At 40.3% G+C, this 20023-nt stretch overlaps 1 protein-coding gene across 3 annotated transcripts in view; it reads left to right on the top strand.

Annotated features, from left to right (window-relative positions):
- Nucleotides 1-5428, top strand: part of ST7L (suppression of tumorigenicity 7 like) — a 66122-nt gene extending 60694 nt beyond the window's left edge. Inside the window, exons 14-16 of one of the 3 annotated variants that reach the window (XM_039254916.1) lie at nucleotides 3121-3260; nucleotides 4013-4106; nucleotides 4775-5428. In XM_039254916.1, coding sequence (XP_039110847.1) covers nucleotides 3121-3260; nucleotides 4013-4057 — 185 coding nt within the window. In that variant the 3' untranslated portion in view covers nucleotides 4058-4106; nucleotides 4775-5428. Of the gene's footprint in view, nucleotides 1-3120; nucleotides 3261-4012 lie in introns of all 3 variants that reach the window. The other 2 variants (XM_039254917.1, XM_039254915.1) reach the window with 2 other exon arrangements.
- The last annotated feature ends 14595 nt before the right edge of the window (nucleotides 5429-20023 follow it).

The raw sequence follows: 20023 nt of genomic DNA, 5'->3' as shown, positions 1-20023 counted from the left end.
AGGTATTCTTTAGGTATAAGTAATAGAGAACTACTTTAAACTTAAAGGGAATTTGTTAGAAGACTGGATTATTTCAAAGAGTCTCAAGGCAGCAATTACAGTTGGACCTCAGAAGGGACTAGAACCAGAAACTAGGAGGTTATAAAGGTTTCCAGGAGTCAGTTATCTGTATATCTTTATCTCAGGCTGCCTTTTTCAGGCTCTCCTATTCTCACTTTTCCTTCCCCAATGCCATCTCCCTTTTGTATGAGCTCTCATTTCTGCTTCTCTCAGTGTGTCTGCTTCATTTTTATATCTTTCTCTGTGTAGTTTGGCTTTCTCTTCCTAGACACTCATGTAGTCACACTTGATGCTGCTACATCACTTTACATGTGATTAGTTCAGGCAAATTGTGTAGTATGAATAATAACTCAAGCCTGCTTGTAAAATTTCTGGGAGAGAGAATCAGATTCATCTAGGTGTTCAGTCCCGGTTCAGTTAGCCGTGGCCTAGGGACAGGGTCAGGTTGTGTAAACAGAATTGCCAGGGGTTCTAATATCTCTTTCTCTCGACATCTCTCTACATCACCAAACCAATTTGGGAGTCATCATTTCCTAGGTATGAATGAGATCACCAAGGGAAACTGTGTGGAGTAAGAAGTAAACTAAGGGCGGAACCATGGGGTCACAAAAATGTTGAAGGAATGGGTGGCTGATAAGGAGTCTGGAAGATTCAGTGAAGGAGTGGTCAGAGACAGGACAAGAACCAGAACTAGATGGGCTAGGAACTAAAGGAGGGAAAAAATTCCAAGTGAGGAGGCGTATCTGATATCAAGGAAGGAAGGTGATTACTGCTCAGAATCCATTGACTTCAGCAATTAGAAGGTCACTAGTGAGAGAAATTTTATTTTCTTTCATGGGATGATGCTGGTAGTAGTTGTTCTTGTTGTTTTTCCATTTTAACAGAAATAAGGATATTTAAGGCAAAGGAATAAATCTTTAATTATGAAACATCAATATGCAAGAGTGTATTATATTAGATTAATACATTTAGCCTAAAATAATGCCCCCCAAATGATTACAAAGGTTGCTTGATAGACTGCCAATTTTGCATAGTAATATGAATAACATCAGGGTTTTTAACATGTATTGCCAGAGTCACAGGTTATAAGAACAGAGAGTTTGCTTTTTGGCAGGGCTTTATTACTTCTAGGATGCTTAGACATTTGCAAATTCCAAGAGGTAGGAGAAGAGGGATATGCTGGGTTCTTTGTTTGATTATATTGTTTGTTCTGAGAGTATTTGTCTGTCTCTGACTGTGGTAGAATGAACAAATTTTTAATAACGTTGAGTTCTAATACCCAGGAGTACTTAATGTTTTTTTGTTTTCAATTCTCCTTCAACCTTGATATGACTTACAACATTCTGGAATTTGCTTATGAACCTCATAAGTTCAGACTTGAACTATTCCCTTAGTTCACATAGCTGTTGTCTTTTATGCCTCCTGATAAATTTTTCTCTACAAGCCAGTGATGAAATTTGAACTTTACTTCCAAGGGAGTGTTTCTGTACTGGTCATCCATTATATTGATGTATTAGCCAAACATTGACTGACAAACGAGTCCATGGAAAGCAATCCAAAGAGAAAAAATTAAGTCTCTCCTGTAGTATAAAATCTCATATTTTAGGAAATTATCTTACTAAAGCTACGTAGTTTTCTATCTTATAAAGTGGAAATGATATCTCTCTCTTACAGCTATTGGGAAAAAAATCAAACCAATGTAAATTAAACCATTTGTGCGCCATACAATGCTATACAGTTTAATTAATTTTATTAATGTTGCCACCTGTCACGTAATAAGAGTATTAGGGACCATTGGTATATTTAAGTGTTCCCTGTCTTTGCAAGTATGATGGTTTGCTTCTCTTGGTTTTTGCTGAAGTTGTCTTCTCATGGCTGAGGGACAGGGCAAAAGGGACTGTTGGCTTTTTGGGTGCCAAAAGTTCACTGTTGTCCACAGCTTCTAACTTATCTGATGTTTTTAAAAAGTTCAGATTTGGTGTGCTTTTACTTTAAAAGTGATTCAAGCCTCTGGAAATTTTCTGGATTTTTAATGAGTTTGGTTTTTGGCATATTCTTTCAGAGTATAGTATAAGACATAGAAAATATGGCTACCAAAGGAAACTTAGGTGTAATCTTCTCTGTGAATCATTATGTTTAAAAAAGTGAAATTTATAGCTGACCTTGATTCAGCACTGAATTAGTCATCCCTTACTTATGTAGGATATTACATCAGGAATTCCTGGGTTTGTGTCCAGCCCTGAGCAGTCAACTTCCTGGACTAATGAAGTCCCAGAATAGCTCTCAGTTGAACAGACATTTATTGAGCACCTACTATGTGCCAAGTAGGCTCCTCTCAGCATTGGTATTCAGGTATTTTCAATCAAGTTTCAAGTAAGATATAAATACTTGAATACTATTAAGTAGTGAAATGTTCAGTCTTTCAAAAAATAATACCTGACTTAATGTGTGAATGTGGTAAAAGAAGACACAGCACTTTGTTTATGATCAGAATCCTAGGGCTTTCATGTTCTAATTCATTTCTTATAGTGCTCTATCTATGAAATGCTGCAGATAGAACATTTATTAATAACTGGGTAAAATTGTGGTTCTGGGAAAAAATCTGCAACCACACATCTGTCTGTCGATTCTGTACTTATCTCTGAGCTCCTAAAGAGCAAGAATTAGAACGACTCACATTTAGTAAGGACTTACAGTGTTCATCATAACAACTCCATAGCAACTATGAGAGGGTTTAGCACCTTATTCAAGATCACACAGCCAATAAGTGACAAAGCTTTTTTTCAAAACCACCTCAGCATGACTTTACAATTAATGTCTTTCCCACGATGCCATCCTATTCTTAGCCCCCAGCACAGTCATCCAGCTCTGTAGATAGGCTGTTGGTGCTGGAAATAACGGATGATTCTCTTCTACCTTGCTTAGTGAGAGATACCTTGTTCTTTTAAAAAGAATATATTTTCCATTTTAGTTTAAAAAATAAACTTTGCTTGAAAATATTAAAACTGGCTTATACTGTATTCTTAAATAAAATCCATTTCAACCTTTTCTCCCTTGCAGCCTTTCATCATGTTTCTGTTTACCCAAAGAAGGAGCTTCCTTTTTTCATCCATTTCACAGCAGGACTGTGTTCTTCTACAGCAATGATAGCTCTCCTCACACACCAGTTTCCTGAAATCATGGGTATTTTTGCTAAAGCTGTAAGTATGATCTCAAGGACTTGTGTAGAGTATTTGTAAAACACAAGAAACCATCTCTGATCTGTTTGTGCTAAGCCAGTTGATCAGTGGAAGACGTTTGTTACAGTAAATTACAGGAATTGATTTGTAAAGTTGCTGCCATAAATATGTCAAACATAAGTTTCTGGTGACTTGAGCTACATTTTTGTTGCTTAAAAATTTGAAGACTACAACAGCGTAACATTATAAAATTGGTCTTTGTAGGTCACTTTTGGTGGTAAACACAGCACTTGTACTAGCTAAGGGATAATCCGACTCTTAAATGCTTTCTTTTTGGCATTTAAAAAAATTCCCTATTTTGTAAACAAAATTTGATTTTTCAATTTAAATGAAATCATTAGTTGTAAGGTTTGCTGATGGAGAATAGGTAAGATCGGATGGATGTAACATTCTGCCCTAAGTGCAGAATATCCTTCTTTACTCAAAGCTTCTCCCTGTTGTATCTACATGTTCTTATTGACCTTTCCCAGTCTTGGGTGTAAAACCCTGTATAGACCTTTATTTTCATTTTTGTCCTTCAATTTTGAACTCCATTTCCTGACCCAGGTCCTACTTGATTTTAGAGAGAGTATCCCACGATTATTTACTCTTCTACATAAACTTAGTAATATCACTGGCTTAAAGTAAAATTACCAAAGATAAGTCCCTTTAAGTCTCCTTTACGAGCCTTTAAAAAAATGTGTCTTTCTTGTACATCTTCGCATTTTCACCAGGTAATAATAGTTCAAACCCAAAAGGAAAATGCTAATTCATTCTAGTCCCAGATCGAAAAGCACTGAGAACTATAGAAACACTGACCCTTACTCGGTAATGTAATTTCTATATTTTTCTCTATATGCCTCCATTTTGACTCCCTGTTTTTTTTTTCTGCCTTAAGAACAGTTTATTTTGTACCTTAAAGGTCAGTTGGTTTTCTTTTGGCCCCAGTAGTAAAAGCACTGGTTTCCCTTTTTCCCTGAAGGTCAACTGTATAATGTGTTAAGTTGCCACTGGCTGTAGGCCTAAGAGTCTGAGACTACACTTGATTCTGGGTCAGTCTTCAAGGGAAATGACTTCCCACTGTTGTTCAGGGAGTATAGATATTTGGGTTGGAAACTGACTATTTCCTTTTAGTGTAAAAGGGAAGTATAGTGATCATACCATAACTGTTATTTGCAGTGGTGCTGCCCGGGGAGTGAGTGCATCTCAAACTGAAATGACCTTACTGTGCAATCCAGCAGGGAAAAAGTTGACTAGAAAAGGAATCCTGCCCATTTCACAACTGGAAAAATATATGCAGCTGTTTATTTGAGATCACAGGCGAGCGGTGGAAGAGATGGTCCTTGAGTTTCTCTCAGGGCAGTGGGAAACAGATAAAATTGAGGGGGGAGCAAGATCTAGAATCTGAAATCTATATGTAGCAATTGTTAGTAGTATACTTCCAGCTGAAATTAATGTGCAGTGTACTCACTATCTGCTCTGTCCATTCTTGTTAGTATATAGTGTCTGTCCTTACCTGAGACATCACTGATGCACCTGAAGAGCCTTTAAGAAGACCTAGCACAGGCTCCTTAGCACTCCGCTAGAAGAGTCTGAGAAATAATAATTATATATTTTAAAGTAGAAGCTTTTTTTAGACCAAAGGTTATTAATTTACTGTGATTCTAGTTAATGAACAATAAATAGGCATTTATTTACTATCTTTTGATATTTGTATGGTTGGTGGTATATAGTTAGAAATGTGCCTCACAGCAAACTTTGATAGCCACATTTTATACTGTGGCCTTTACATGTACATTTTAAGTTCCTAAAAGCTAACTATTTACTGAAAGTACCCGCAAACCAATATTTGGTACGCTGCAATATCAAAGGCAGGTTCCATTGAAGACTTTATGGAAAGTTATTACATAAGGGCCATCCCCAGCTTACAAACACAACGTATAAATGCCTCACACCCAACCAGCCAGCAAGGGAGTTGGAGGCTCACATTCTACTTCCTCACCACTTAATAAAGCTGATCTATGCAATAGCAGCGTCACCATCACCCAGCGTGGTCTATGCAGTAAGAATGTCACCATCACCCTGGAGCTTGTTAGAAAGGCAGAACCTCTCTCTCAGAAATAAATAAAACATTTAAGAAATTTAAAAGAAAGAAAGAAAGAAAGAAAGAAAGAGAGAAAGAAAGAAAAAGAGAAAGGAAGGAAGGAAGGAAGGAAGGAAGGAAGGAAGGAAGAAGGAAAGAAAGAAAGAAANGAAAGAAAGAAAGAAAGAAAGAAAGAAAGAAGGAAAGAAGGAAAGAAGGAAAGAAGGAAAGAAGGAAGGAAAGAAGGAAAGAAGGAAAGAAGGAAAGAAAGAAAGAAAGAAAGAAAGAAAGAAAGAAAGAAAGAAAGAAAGAAAGAAAGAAAAGAAAGAAAAGAAAGAAAGAAAGAAAAGAGCGAGCCTCAGGCATTCCTGAATCTGCTTTTAACAAGACCCCTAAGTTCTCCTATACGTACATTTAAAACCTGAGAAGCCCTGCTCTCCTCTGTCCCCAGTAGGAGGAACCTAGATGGCCTGGATAGTGCCACCTTTCTGAGGTAGAAAAGGGACAGCATGCAGAATGGTGATGAGCATAGGCTCTGGAGCCAAAGTGCTTTGCTTTGAGTTCCAGCCTGACACTTACTGTCTGTGCAACTTCAGGTAAGTTACTTAACCATCTCTCCCCTCATCGTGAAATGAGAGTAGTGCTGCCTCATGGGTTTTTGTGAGGGTTAAATGAGCTTAAAATATGTCAGGTCTCCATGTACGTCCATAGGAGAAACTAGGGGAGTGTTACTGTCGTTGCCACCTGTCATTGTCCTCATTCTCACCAAAGTGCAGCTGTAATGCGGAATCCTACCCTCTTCACACTGGGAGGAGCCATGTCCCAATGGTTCACCCAAGATGTGTTTTCCCACAGAAATTGTAGTGCAAATGGTGGTCAGGTGTCCCTTAAACACGACTCAGTACCGTACTGCTGGTACACTATGTGTATCTGTACCACCACAAGGGGAGAAATGTTTCAGATTCTAGGAGCTGGCAAATTGCCTCACAGAACAGAAACTATAGGTAAATTGCAAACTGCCTATGTTAGGATTTTGAATTAAGTCATATATTTTATGGCCAAATATATTAGAAATCAGTCTATTTAGTAAGGCAAAGCAATTTAAGAAAATTTCCTAGATTTCTTCCACTGTTATCATGGTCCCCTCCTCATCTAATATATTTTTGTATTCGTTCACATGCTAGAGTAATTTAATTTTAATTTGTTAAAATACATTTGTTACAAAAATTGCTTTTTTGTGAAGCAAGGCACTAGGGATTCATGATTTTTAATAATCCTCACTGTACATCAGATTGAGATAAATGGAAAGGAAAGAACTAGAATGGTTAGTGACTTTAGTGCCTGTTTTTTTTTGTTTTTTGTTTTTTGTTTTTTTTTGCATGGTATAAAGCTATATGGAATAAGACTTCAGTGTCAGCAAGTTAGGACTTTTTTTCTTGTTTTTTTTTTCCCCCTGGCGGAGATGAAAACCAAGCCTGACATTCGACATAGAGCAATAAAAATAAAAAAAAATAATAAAAAAAAAAAGCATAAATCCCTGGAGATGTGGAATGTGCTGATATCAGAGCTGATATTCTCCAAGGCCAGAATTCCTGAAAAAGGAAAAATTGCTTTTAAGTGGTGGGTCATTTTCTCACCTGCTTTGAAGCCTGCTGGGTTAAATATGAGAGTTCAAAGTAAGGGTAGCCAGCAAACCAAATGAACTGGAATCTGATTCTGCTTATCTGAAAGGAGCTTCTTTATTTAAGAGCAGCACTGCCCTCTCCTTAGAGAACCAATCTTCATCTACTCTGGCCTCTTTCATTTCTCTCTTGCAAGAAAAGCTTTCTTCTTAGTAAGCCTTGGGAGGGCGTTATCACAGCAGTGAAGACTAAAGATGGTCTTTGGGGATTTCACTAACTTGCGGATGAATTCAGGCTTGTGGCATGTGACTCGAGTACTTTGAGTTCAGAAGTGTGTTTGAATATAAAAATCCCTAGTTGGGTTTTAACTAAATAGGATAGCCTTTGCAACTTGGCAGAAAAAGGTGTTAATGTGTAAAGACAGGAATAAAAAAGATTCCCAAATAAATCGTTTGTTTCACTAAAGCAAAACTCTGCTGAAATCTGTTTCACTGAACACATATTGTAGCTGTGCTGAGGTGGGAATGGGCCCTGTTTCCACATATTTTTACTAATCTTTATGTGGGAAAATGTGGTTGGACATGCCAGTGATGAATTTCTGAGCAACTCGTAATTGGCTGGCTCCACTGTAACTAGGGCCTAACAATCTGCTTGATTAATTCTTTAAGGACTACATTAGCCAAGTTGCATGATTTCCAAAGATATAGAAGGTCAGATGTTATACTAACAAAAGACCTTTCTACAGAATGTCTCACTGGGATCTCTTCAGCCCCTTCCCAAAAAATAATTAACATTTTTCTCCCCAAATTACATTTTTAAGAATAATAAGCAGAAATAAATGCCAAGTGTGTTTTACTGAATAGCGATCAAAACTTTTGAGGTTTGTACACTATTCCCATCATTTTTTTCCAGGGCAAAGATCATTTTCATAACTAGGGGAGTTGGTAGATAATTATAACTTTATATTGATAAATATACTGGCAGAAAAAATACATTATTTTTAAAGGTTCCTAATTTTCCATTATCATAGCAAGGGACCTGAAATCTGCGTGAAAGTAAGTTTTTATATTCTTCATCTGACTCATTCATGATGAAAACCTATGATCGTTACATCCCTCTTTATTAAATAGGGTCACATTCAGAAATTCAACTGACAAGAAAAATAAGTTTCTTCACTTTGTTTGAAAATGGATTATTTTTCAAAGCTGTGAGACTTCCTAAGAACTGACATAGTTTTTAAAACATTTTTGAATTGTCACCAAGCTTATATTCACATAAAATATTGTTCTGTAACCATGCTATTTCCACAGTAATATATCTGAGGTATTTCCCAGAGATTGTGCTGATAATAAAGGAGCCCATTGTGTGACAGGTCTAAAATTTTAAACGTTTACATTTTTGTTTCTCTGTTAGTGCCACTGAAGTCTTTATTTGGGCATGTTCCAATTTTGATTTGATTAATAAATAGGGGTATTTCTAGCAAGAGAAAAGATGTTCTCTGCTTCCATTAAGGGCATTTCTCATGCTTCATTCTCATTGTTTCCCTTCAAAAAGAACCAGACTAAGAAGTCTGTGAAATTGCTGATGTCCTTCTTTATCCATATTTTCTGAGTACTAAACTCTTCTTTTCAAAGTCGGGAAAAAAGAATAAAAGTTAAGGCAGTGTACTTTTTAATGCATGTCTATATCCCTTCTCCAGGGTTTAATTCAGTTTTGAAGTTTGTGAAAAGCACTCTTTCCCGATTAACATGTGCCTGTCAAGTATGAAGTTCACAAAAGTTCTCCGTGAATTTATTTGGCAGTATATTTAATCATCCTTTCCCCCTCAAAGTGAACATCTCAGTGCCAGAGTTTAGAACATCCTGTCACTAACTGCTGCTGATATATTGATTGCTTAATCATTAGCACTGGGGGCAAGTGGACTGCATAGCAGTTTTTGGAAGAGCTGTGCTTAGATATTTATGTAAATTGCTCACTTCAAACCCATTGCATGAGTGATCTTAGGATTCACATTAGGAGACCTACTGATTTTTCAGTAGACCCAGACCCAGAATAGTCCTCTAAATGGAGAGAATAGTGGGATACAGAATAAAATTATAATCTTGAGGAATAGTTTTTATTGGCTTCTTTCTTGAGTCGAACTTTGCTCCTTCTCCCACCAATCAATTAATGCTTAAAGGAAATACATTTGTATCAGTACTTAATATATTATGATTCTAAACCAGGAGTAATTTAGATTTCTGTTAGTTATTATCTCTTCTCTCAATAGTATGTACATATATTCTCATTTATTCTTACCCGAGCCACTGGAAGACAGATTCTGGTTTTCCAGCATTGTAGATGGGGAAGTTAGAGTCATTTAAGTTAAGCAATTTGCTTGAAATCACACAGTAGACAGCCCTTTAGTCATGATATATATGCTTGGTTTCAGTAATATGTCAGTTCACAACTTACACCAAAGCACGTACAAAAGAATACATTTCAAACTAAATATAGTAATGCTAATGGGATATAGAATGATAGAGTGGTGATAGTAACACGGTTTTGCTAGAGAAGTCTTCCTTTAGGAGATGGATTTGGAGAAGAGTTCTAAATGAAAAGGCCAATGTGGATTTTCAGAAAACAGCAAGGATACTTAGGTTGCAGAAATGCTTCCTGCAAAAACAAAAACATAAGTAGACAAACTGCCCGGGGAACTCTTCACTCCTCACAGCATTAGCCTATTTGCTGAACTGTGATGCTTTAAAATAAAGAATGCCCATTTGCTTTTCTGTCTTTCAAACCGGTTCATTTTCATTTCATTCCTTTTCTTGCTAGTAGGTCACTTAAAAAAGAAGAACAATGTTTGGTCATTTACATCACATACTCAGACAACTGTATAAAGAACTTCAGCCTTTCTAACTGTCAGAAATGTGCAGGAATACTAAAGAAACAGTAGGTGCTGGTTTGTAATGATTCAGAGGGAATTTGACTCTCTGAAATGGTTTTAAAAAAAGTTTTAATATGAACTACAAATGTATAGCTATGTTTCAATATCACTCTTCTTTCAAAATCAAAGAGTAAGTTTGTGAAGGATTATGGAAGGAAGTTTAATTGAACGGAATAAACTTGGTCTAAAATTTAACTTGTGGGTATTTTTTGGCAAATAATGGGGATTTTAGATAGCAGAGGTTCTTCTAGGAGTTATTATCAATAGGTAGGGAACTTGGGAGGCGCCTGGGTGGCTCAGTTGGTTAAGCATGAAACTTTGTCTCACTCAGGTCATGAACTTGTAGTTCGTGAGTTTGAGCCCTGTGTGGGCCTCTGTGCTGACAGCTCAGAGCCTGGAGCCTGCTTTGGATTCTGTGTCTCCCTGTCTCTCTGTTCCTCCCCCACTTGCACTCTGTCTCTGTCTTTCTCTCTCTCAAAAATAAAGATTTAAAAAAAAAAAAAAAGTAAATAGGTAGGGAACTTGAGTGTGTTCCTTAATGCTGATGAGGCCTCAATACAAGATTGGGTGCTAATGGTGTTCTTTCCGAATTAGAGGAAAAAGTAAAATTATCTGCTTTAGTTCTATAATGGCATTAGTATTGAAGTCAGCTTTGAGAAGAGAAATTATTTTGGCTTCAGGTGATGCTCAACAAAATTAAAAGAACTGATATTCAGAGAATTCAGACCACATAATCACCCCTTCTACCTAATCCTGTAATTTCAAGAATTCTGAAAATGAAATGTATATGTATTATTCAGAGTGTCAAAAGGGCTATATTCTTACTGAGTACTGTGTATTACCCATAGGATATACAGAGACAGAAGCAGTTTGGGGAAGAATTTAGAAGGGAGCATATTCTCACACCCTTTGTTAGGAACATGCCAGCTCTTGTTTTCATGTGTTCAATATGCCAGAGTCCCAGTTTCTTTCTGAAGCCAGAGTTCAAGCTTTTATGCCCAGGTAGCAGCAGCTTTACAATTAAATTTTAATCCCTTAGTATTTGTTAGACTCTTATCTAGAGTATTGCTACGACTATTCTTGGCAAGCAAAGACCTTGCTGTTTTTCTTTCAGTCACAGTGAGATAGAAGAATGTTCTCTGGCTGGGGTGTGGATGAAGGCACTTTACTAATCTTATGCATAATTCATCTTTGGTTGCTGGGGTACTCAGAGTTGAAACTTTGCCCTCTGATAAAATTCAGCTGGATTTTTTATTTACTTGACTCTGATCCCTTTGGATTTAGCCCTTTTTGGGAGGCTCGGGATTGTAATTCAACTAAGCCCTAGCTGTGTAGAGTTTTCTTATTAATTTGCTCTTGCTGTATTTTAGCTATTGTTAAGACTGCCTTTAACAACAACAGCAACAACAGCTGTACTAAGAACATGCAGTTCAGAGTCCTGGATACCCTGAGAAGATTCTTCTTTCGGCATTAGCTTAGTGACTGGAAGGATTCCAATCGGGCTCATCTTAGTTTGTTTTCAAAGTTTAGTTTTTAAAGAGCCTCAGCATTTAAAATATGCTAACTGTTGTTCTATAAGATGCTATAGTATGGTAATGATTATTCTGTAAAAACTCCCAAGTTTTCCACATTCTGCTTCATTATATTAAGATGTTACTACTAATGAACTTGTTCCTTCAGTCAGTAAACAAATGTGTATCAGGCACCTTTATGAAGTATAAAACACAACTCGATCACAAGTAACTCGCAGTCTAGCAGTAGGGGGTTTGAGACTGGCAAGAGATGCATCCGTGTGAGACAGAGGCTGCTGCCACCATGATCGGTTATCTCACCCTTGCATGTGTATCCACCTGACTGGCTGAGGAATTATTTTCACGTGCCTCACAGAAGACGTAGTGACCTAAAAATCACTTGAGACTCAAAGAGGACTTTTCCTTTTAGATCTAGACTTTGCTTAGTCAGGAGTCCTTGCAGTCAAACAAGTAAGATAGAAAGAGAGTCTCTATTTTATTCTGCTCCAAACAGGAGACACATAGGGCTTTCATCTTTATACCTAACTGACGAAATTCATGTCTTTATAAACTGTGGTACTCATTATGTTTATCTGAATAGTTTAAACTTCATTAAAAGTGAAGCGCTCCACAATTGAAAATCGAAATAAGAAAGGTCTCGCCTCAGAGTCACGTTAATAGTCACCATAGTAGCCACGGTAAGACAGGGGCCTCTCACGCTTACGTTTCCATCATCCTCTTATAACCTCTCATTCCTAATAATGACAGACTGATAAGGGTTAAGGGCCATTCTGGTTTGGAAGATGAAACAGTATGATGGCATTGTGAAGCAGGATGGGAGAGCAAGAGTTGGGACTAAAATTAGTTGGGCGTGTGGCCATGTGAGAAAGATGGGGAAGAGCCACTCCAAATTTCCCAGACCCCCCCCCCCCCGTTAATGTCAAAGCTGCATCCTGCAGTGACTGATGGCACATGTTAATTTTTTAAAAATCGTAAAAGGATATTGGGGCAGGCACTGAAATAAGGTTCCTTTTCCCTCTCTCCCAAGCTGAATTTTGCCGATCAATTCTGCATCCTAGACAATTCTACCTTTTCATAAGGGGAACCACCAAGATTTTCTAAGTAACTAAAAAATATTTCAAATCTTTATTGGGCTCAAGCAGGTATATGTGCTTACTGGGTCATTAGGGATATGACCTTGGAATACATATTTCAGAACCGGCATAGGACCTTCCCTTGGGGAGCTTATGCTAATTAGGCGTGTAAACAATAAATATGATAATATGATGGAATCATATGGAGTGGAAGAGTAGGCCCAAGGTTGTGCCAGAGGTCAAAGTGTATTCTGATTTAACCCAGTGTGTCAGCAGGAGAAAGGAAGTGGGATGATTTGAACAATGACTTGGAGGCAGAAGACTGCAGACCAGGCTTTGGAATTTCCTGGTGACTGTTAGTTCTTTAAGAGTCCTTCTGAGCTTGCTATATCCGCTGGAATAAGTAGAAATTATTAGTCTTTGGTAGGTTAACAGAATATGTATCTTCGGATAGTGAGTTAGTTGCATGACAGGATCTTCCAGTTCAGGAGTCTGATTTGTAACATGCTAATAAGGAGTCACATTCATATTTCTGGGTTGTAAGGAGCCCACTCTCATCCATCCACCTGTGTTCCCATTTATCCTGGACCGTGTCTGCTAATGTTACGTCTCTAGAGAAAGAGTTAAGTCGACTCCAGGCCCCCTGAGTTCCTACTGCCACCTATTCCATTAAGACTTGATTGAAGATCGTGAACAGTTACTTAAATTTTTTTAAACTTTTATCTTTCAGATGGCATTGAGAGTAACCATATCTCTCTTGTTTGGCGTCAAGCTCCCTATTGAATTATTTTTTTATGTTTATTTTTATTTTTGAGAGAAAGACAGAGACAGAGTGGGAGTGAGGGAGGGGCAGAGAGAGAGGGAGACACAAAATCCAAAGGAGGCTCCAGGCTCCAAGCTGTCAGCACAGAGCCTGAAGCAGGGCTCAGACTCACAGACCATAGGTTCATGACCCGAGGTTAGTCAGACACTTAATTATTTTTTTTAATTGCCCCAAATTATTTTTTTTAATTGCTTTTGAGCAATAACTTTTTCTTTGGTTGCTTAACCAGTCACACAAGTTGAGACTTCTATCTCTATGTCTGTTTTATAATAGCTGCCCTAAGAGAGCAGATGAAAAATAATGTCAGATATTTTATGAGTATTGAAATCCCTTCCATTCAGAAATGTAAATAAAATAACCAGCATGAGCAATCAGCTTATGTCAGATTCCGTGGGTTTATGTTACATAGGGAAATGATAGTGGAGCCTGAAACATACTTCTTAATGAATTCATAGTGGTGTCACTGTTGAATGGAAACCCTTGAGCTGTTTTTTCTATTCTGAAGGGTTTCAGAAATCACTTTTTAAATTGAAAAAAATTTTTTTTAAATTTATTTCTGAGAGAGAGAGAGAGAGGGAGACACAGAATCTGAAACAGGCTCCAGGCTCTGAGGTAGCTGTCAGCACAGAGCCCGACACGGGGCTCGAACCCATGAACCGTGACATCATGACCTGAGCCAAAGTCGGACCCTCAACTGACTGAGCTACCCAGGCGCCCCTCAGAAATCACTTTTTATAAATTGCCTAGGGTAGAAGGAAAAAAACTAAGATGATACCAAAAAAATGCTGTCCCTGTTCAGTGGTTGCCTCTCAGCACGAAATTGTGCCAGTTAAGTAAAGCAAAAACTTAGGATACTGCTCAGCTTTGGGCTTATTCAATGTGTGTGTGTGTGTGTGTGTGTGTGTGTATTCTAATGCAGTTGACCCTTTGAACAACACAGGAGTTATGGGCACTGACCTGCTGTGCAGTCGAAAATCCATCTTTCGACCCTCCAAAATCTTAACTGTTTACCAGAACCCTTATCAATAACATAAATAAGTGCACCTTGGGTGGCTCAGTTGGTTGAGTTTCCAGTTTTGGCTCAGGTCGTGATCTTACGGTTTGTGAGTTCAAGCCCCATATCGGGCTCTCTGCTGTCAGTGTAGAGCCCCACTTTGGATCCTCTGTCCCCCTCTCAATCTGCCTTTCTGCGTCTTGTGGTTGCTTGCTCTCTCAAAAATAAATATATTTTAAAAATATAAAAAATAACAGTTAACACATATTGTATATGTATTGTATACTGTATTCTTATAATTAAAATCATAAGGAAGAGAAAAATACATTTACAGTACTGGACTGTATTTATTTTAAAAATCTGCACATACGTACACCCATGCAGTTCAAACCAGTGTTGTTCTAGGGTCAGCTTATTCTTTTTCTGAAAAAAGCACAAGGAAAATGCTGTGGAAGGACAGGTTGCCCTTGTGATTTTTGTCCCCAGAAGTTGAGAAAGCTCAGTTAGGAAGTATGACAGGAGCTTGGTCAATAGCTCTGTTTTTACCTTCACAAATGCAAGAAGCCAGAGACCTAACTGGAAGTCAGGAAATTGGAATTTGTCTCTGGTCTGGCAGCCTCTTGATCTGGCAGCTTGTAGCGCACAAGAACTATCTTCTCACTTATCAGTTAGCTGGTTTTGTAGTCCCTAAAGTTCTTTCATCACCCTCCTCCAATTCGCTGTGGCCTTGGAGGTAATGAATCCGCCAGCCACAAAGTCCAGTATGCCAAATGGGACCTAGGGGCCAGTCAAGCTCTGAGGTTGGGGGCGAGGGGAAGAAACACATATTTTTAATTTTAAAGTATTTCTTTTTTACATTCTAATTTCTTAAGCATTTGGCTTGATTCATGCCAGGTCCTGGGCTTGGAAGCCTACATGAATGCATCACAGTTCTGGATAGAATACTTCATGTCTCTTATTTAGCCTAGAATCTAAAATGGTAGTGAGTTATAGTTAACACTTAGCATTTGTGAGACTTTACAGTGGAGCTGTCTTTTCGTCCCTGCACGCGTAACAACTGGCCTCATCCTTGAGCTTTCCCGGAGGTGCCCCGGTGTTTACTGACCTAGAGCAAGATGCCGTGTGGCCCTACGGGCCTCTGCACCATCTGACAGTCTAGGCACATGCCGCTAGCTCACATTAGTTAAGCCCTTATCTCAGCGTTCTGATTTCTCTGTGGTCCCCAGTGTATATAATATGTACTTGCTTGAAATTCCTTATATATTGCTTGCACATTCTTGCTTCTACGTTTCAGCACATACCAGGTCTTTTACTTTAGAACGCCTTCTCTGACTGCCCTTCACCAGTCCGTACCTTATCTTTTAAGACTCCAACTCAGAAGTCGCCCCTGTAGAAAGTCTGATTAATCTCTTCCACCTGATTGCTTTATCCGGAGACGTCTGTTTCGCGGTCCATTCCTCAGACTGGTTTTCGTTTGTGATTGCTGCTTGTGTACATTGTCACTCACCGAGCATGGAGGTACTAGGAATGGTGATTTTCCTCTGTCCTCTTGTCTTTGTTTAATACACACAAACATTTTGAAGGTCTGCTAACAGCCTGCTCAGTTTTCCCTGAGTTCTAGTCCACCTTCCATAGCTTTGCCCTTGACATCGGAGCTAAATTCCTGGAGAAACAGGACACGTTCAGGGCTTGGCCTCCACCTCAGCATGTGTGTGGCAGCCTGTTGAATAGGTTCCTACAAATGGAAGGATCTAACCCTTCAGTTTCACAGTCTGTGCATTCTACTCAGACACCTTCACGAAGTAAATGTGGGATCAGAAATAGGTCTGGGGATGGGAGTAGGGAAATTTTTAATGAAGGCTTTTTCCTTCCTTTTTACACAAGACCCACGAAGCTGCTGTCGTCAGCAGCTCACCCGACACTCTCTTGCTCTGCCTCTTTTCCAGAAGTCAGGGTTAGTTTAAGAAAAAGCCTCTTGCTAGAAGCCATGACCTCGTACTTTTATCCCCTCCATCTGGTGTGCGGCCTCATGGGGCTGTGCTGCTATGCAGGAGGTGAGCAGTGGAATTCTTTAGATGATGACTTCTGAGCCCACATGCGGAGGCTGTGGGGGTGGGGAGCAGGGAGAGCAGTGAGAGCCAAGATCGATGGACCAAAAATGTAAGGTTTGCTCTGGGACAGATCCTGACTATAGGTAGACTGTTTTCATGAGGTGTCCTTCCCCTAGCTCAGGTGGGGGCCCGGGTCTGTGATGGATGAACACTGTGTTCCTGCAGTTTTCCCTTCTGCCTTCACAGTTGGGGTGCGGGAGTGGGATAGGTAGGGTATGTGCAGGCTTATGCTGCTCCTGAAGGAATGCATTCCAGGGTTGAGCAGGGAAGGGTTCCCCTTGCACATATCCTCTCTTAGAACTGCTTTGTCTCACTGTCTTGGACCCACACAGAAGTCCAGATTTTGAATGAGGGTGGGAGGAGGGGTTGAGAGGAGCAAAAGTTTTTGATCAAGTAAAAAGCTGTTGTCTGCCTCATCTTGTAGGGGTTTCTCGGCAGGGTGGACTCTCCTTGCCTTGGTGTAGATAAATTACCTGTCTCAGCTAGAGGTCCCAGGACTTTTAGGCCATGAGTAGGCATGTGGCCTGGGATAAGACTTCTTTTTTTTTTTTTTTTTTTTTTTTAGCACTGTCATTCCCTGTTCTTACTTTCCTAGCCCAGGGGTCGACAGCCATTTAAAAACAGAGTAAAATCTCAAAGGAAATTCTAATACATACTTTAGAAGCCCAAAGCCTTGATAACTTCCTCTCATGGATTCTCAGACTACTTGTACTCTGTGCACTTAGCATCACTTTAAAAGAAATAGATAAAATTAAAACAAATGTTAAAAGCATTAATCCGATGAAGAAAAAAAGGCACAGAAAGCACTAGGAGCCAGAGGTGATTAAAGGCGGACTGCTTGGCATAGTGATCATTTTGTGGTGGTGGCAATAGCAACAGCAATGACCAAAAGGGGATGTGCTGATGTGGTTAGGGAAGGCCTTGGCTGTTCGTTTTGAAAATTCTGCTCAGACATACTCTCCTAGAATATTTTGTGTCAGTTTCTGTCCTGAAGGGGCTGGGACTCTGACACCTCCAGCCTTAGATATTGTCAGTGTTTGAGGAGAGCACACAGGGTTTGAAGTGAGAAGCCCTGGATTTGAGTTCTTTCTGAGCTACTCAGTATCACATGACCTGGGACAGATCACTGAGCCTTTCTGAACAGCACCTGTGCAACAAGAGTGTCTCCTGCCTCACAGGGAAAACTGGTATGAAAACTAAGTCCATGGGAAAGCTTTTGTACCTGATAAAGCTTCTTAAGACATCATAATTATACTCAGGGAAGCCCCACCTTGAGTTGTGGCCTAAATGGTCTTCCCATTTTCTTCATTCAGCTTAGCCTTTCTGTTTACTCAGGCCTGCTTAGAGGGGCTGGTAGTGGTGAAGTAAAGTCACCAGATTTCAGCTCCTTTTGGTCAAAGAGAACTTCCATGTCCAGCTGCTCCATCCATAGACTCACAGGCAGAATGGAAAAGAGCAAAGGGTAGTTCAGAGTCAGGGGGCCAAGGGGAGAAGGCTTCCCTTGCTCTCTCAACTCCAGGATGACTGATACGTCTTCAGTGAGGAAGAGCCACAAAGATGCTCAGGGATAATTTGAGCCATGAATGGGAAGTGGAAAAATGTACTTGTAAACTCTCCCTCTCTTCTATCACTTTGACCTCTGGGGTCAGGGGCAGGCATATTACTGACACCCCACCGACTAGTACCTGAAACCCGCCAGTCACCCAAGGAGGATAGCAGCTTCTGGGAAAGCTCAGGTCAGTGCAGCAACTGTGACAAATATACCCTAGTAAAGCCACTGCTTGCTCCGCTCCACTGCCTCTCTTGTGGAGATTATCCCTGGAACCCAAAGCTGTCCTGTTTTCTAACCTAATAAACGTTAAAAACAACAGGTCGTGGGCCACTGGCTTGGGGAGTACACCCCCCGAGCGGCCCCAGGAGGCTGTGTGCCATATCCTTAGCACACAGGGCGCAAATTGCACTACCTCCAGCGTGGTCTTAGCCATTTGGACCGGGTGGTAGTATCTCTCCTCTCCATGTCCTCTCTGCATCCTTTTTCTGCCACCTCCCTGGAGAAATAGGAGTCCCCAAACCACACAGCAGCTTGCATATTGAGAACGGAAATGTTTAATGTTCCTTGGTAATGGCTGAACCGCTGATAATGATAATGGCAGGAATTTTGAAGGGCGTGATTGAAATCCAGTCGCTTGTTTGATCGTTAGAGACGGGGGACGACTAGAACGCTGCTGCAGCCTGAGCGAAGCTTGCGTGCGTGTCCACGCAAGCGCACCTCACGTGTGCACGCGCGTGCGCGTCCTCACGGTTGTGTGCAGGCTCGCAGGGAGAGCAAAGAGTGGAAAGGAAGCATCTCTTTCTTGTTTTCCAACATTGCTTCAAAGGTGCCCAGCCCCCGTAGTAGCAGGCAGTTCCCAAGTGGAGGGAGGGGGCAGAGGCCTCCACCAAGGCCATCAATAACCAGGTGTGAGCTACAGGTCTCCGTGTAATGTGAAGCTCTCCCGTATTTCATTTCTGCACCCAGGGGGCGGCTCTGCAGGATTGCTTACGGAGAGCTCTGTGTCTGGCACCTCTCTCCACAAGGCCCAGGCGCCCAGGGTCCCACCGACCTGCCCAGGAATGCATCACATTATTCTCTGGTGCTGTAATTTGGCTGCAGGAGCTAGGCTGACGGCCTCCCAGGGATGAGAAACATACTCTCCCTGGCGTCCTCCCTTGGGCTCCTGCCCTATGACCACTGAGGGTGTTTAGAAACCTCAGGCTGAGGGGGAAAAAATCCGGATTATCTCTCTTATATTCAGCTATGTAGAAACCAGTGTCCTGAGTGGGTCTGAGAATTTGGCAGAAGACTCAGTGGTTGGTGTTCTTGCTAAGGGAGGTGAGAAAAAGGAGTAGAGATTACTTTCTGCAGCAGGGAGGAAGAAAAATGAGGCCGTAAGTGGTCATGAGTCAGACCTACAAGACTTTTTGCAAACACGTTCAGGGCCAGGCAGTGTTTAATTAAAAAAAAAAAAATAACCTGAAGTCCCTGATTTCATTTTTCCAGCATCATTCTAAGAAAGCATAAGGGCGAGCGCTATTATTCAAGGCTAGCAATAATAGCAGTTGGCTCTTATAGTGCAGGACTAGATTAAAGATGGCATTCTTACTTCTACATGAGAGCAACTGGCCACAGGCTGTGCAGCTGAGGTACGTGAGTCACCTGCCTTCTCTAGAACAGTCTAAGATCTTTAAAGGATAGAGATTGTGTCATTGAAGTTAACTTTGTATCCAAACAGCACTTTCTGCAATGCATTCTACCTAAATGTGGAAAGTTAGAAGTAATGAGGATGGACAGGACAGGAAGGAGTGTCAGAGAGGGGCTAAGAGACTGCGGCTGGAGGCACAGAAATCTCCGGACCAGAGGAGGGTCATGAGAGAGGGTTAGACGCTGTGAGTGGGTGACAGCAGGACTAAATGGAGCCTGACTGCACCAAATAAAGTTCTCCTTTTGCTGCTTGTTCCAGATAAATTAGTTTCTGTTTGTTTTATTGCAGAATGGACGCCAGTTGTCCAAAGCCAGTCACAATGCAGAGGCAAGCTAA

This window comes from Hyaena hyaena, unplaced genomic scaffold, assembly GCF_003009895.1.
Source record: "Hyaena hyaena isolate Hyena2069 unplaced genomic scaffold, ASM300989v1 scaffold_505, whole genome shotgun sequence".
NCBI classification, from domain to species: domain Eukaryota; kingdom Metazoa; phylum Chordata; class Mammalia; order Carnivora; family Hyaenidae; genus Hyaena; species Hyaena hyaena.
This window is presented reverse-complemented; position numbering and strand designations above follow the sequence as displayed.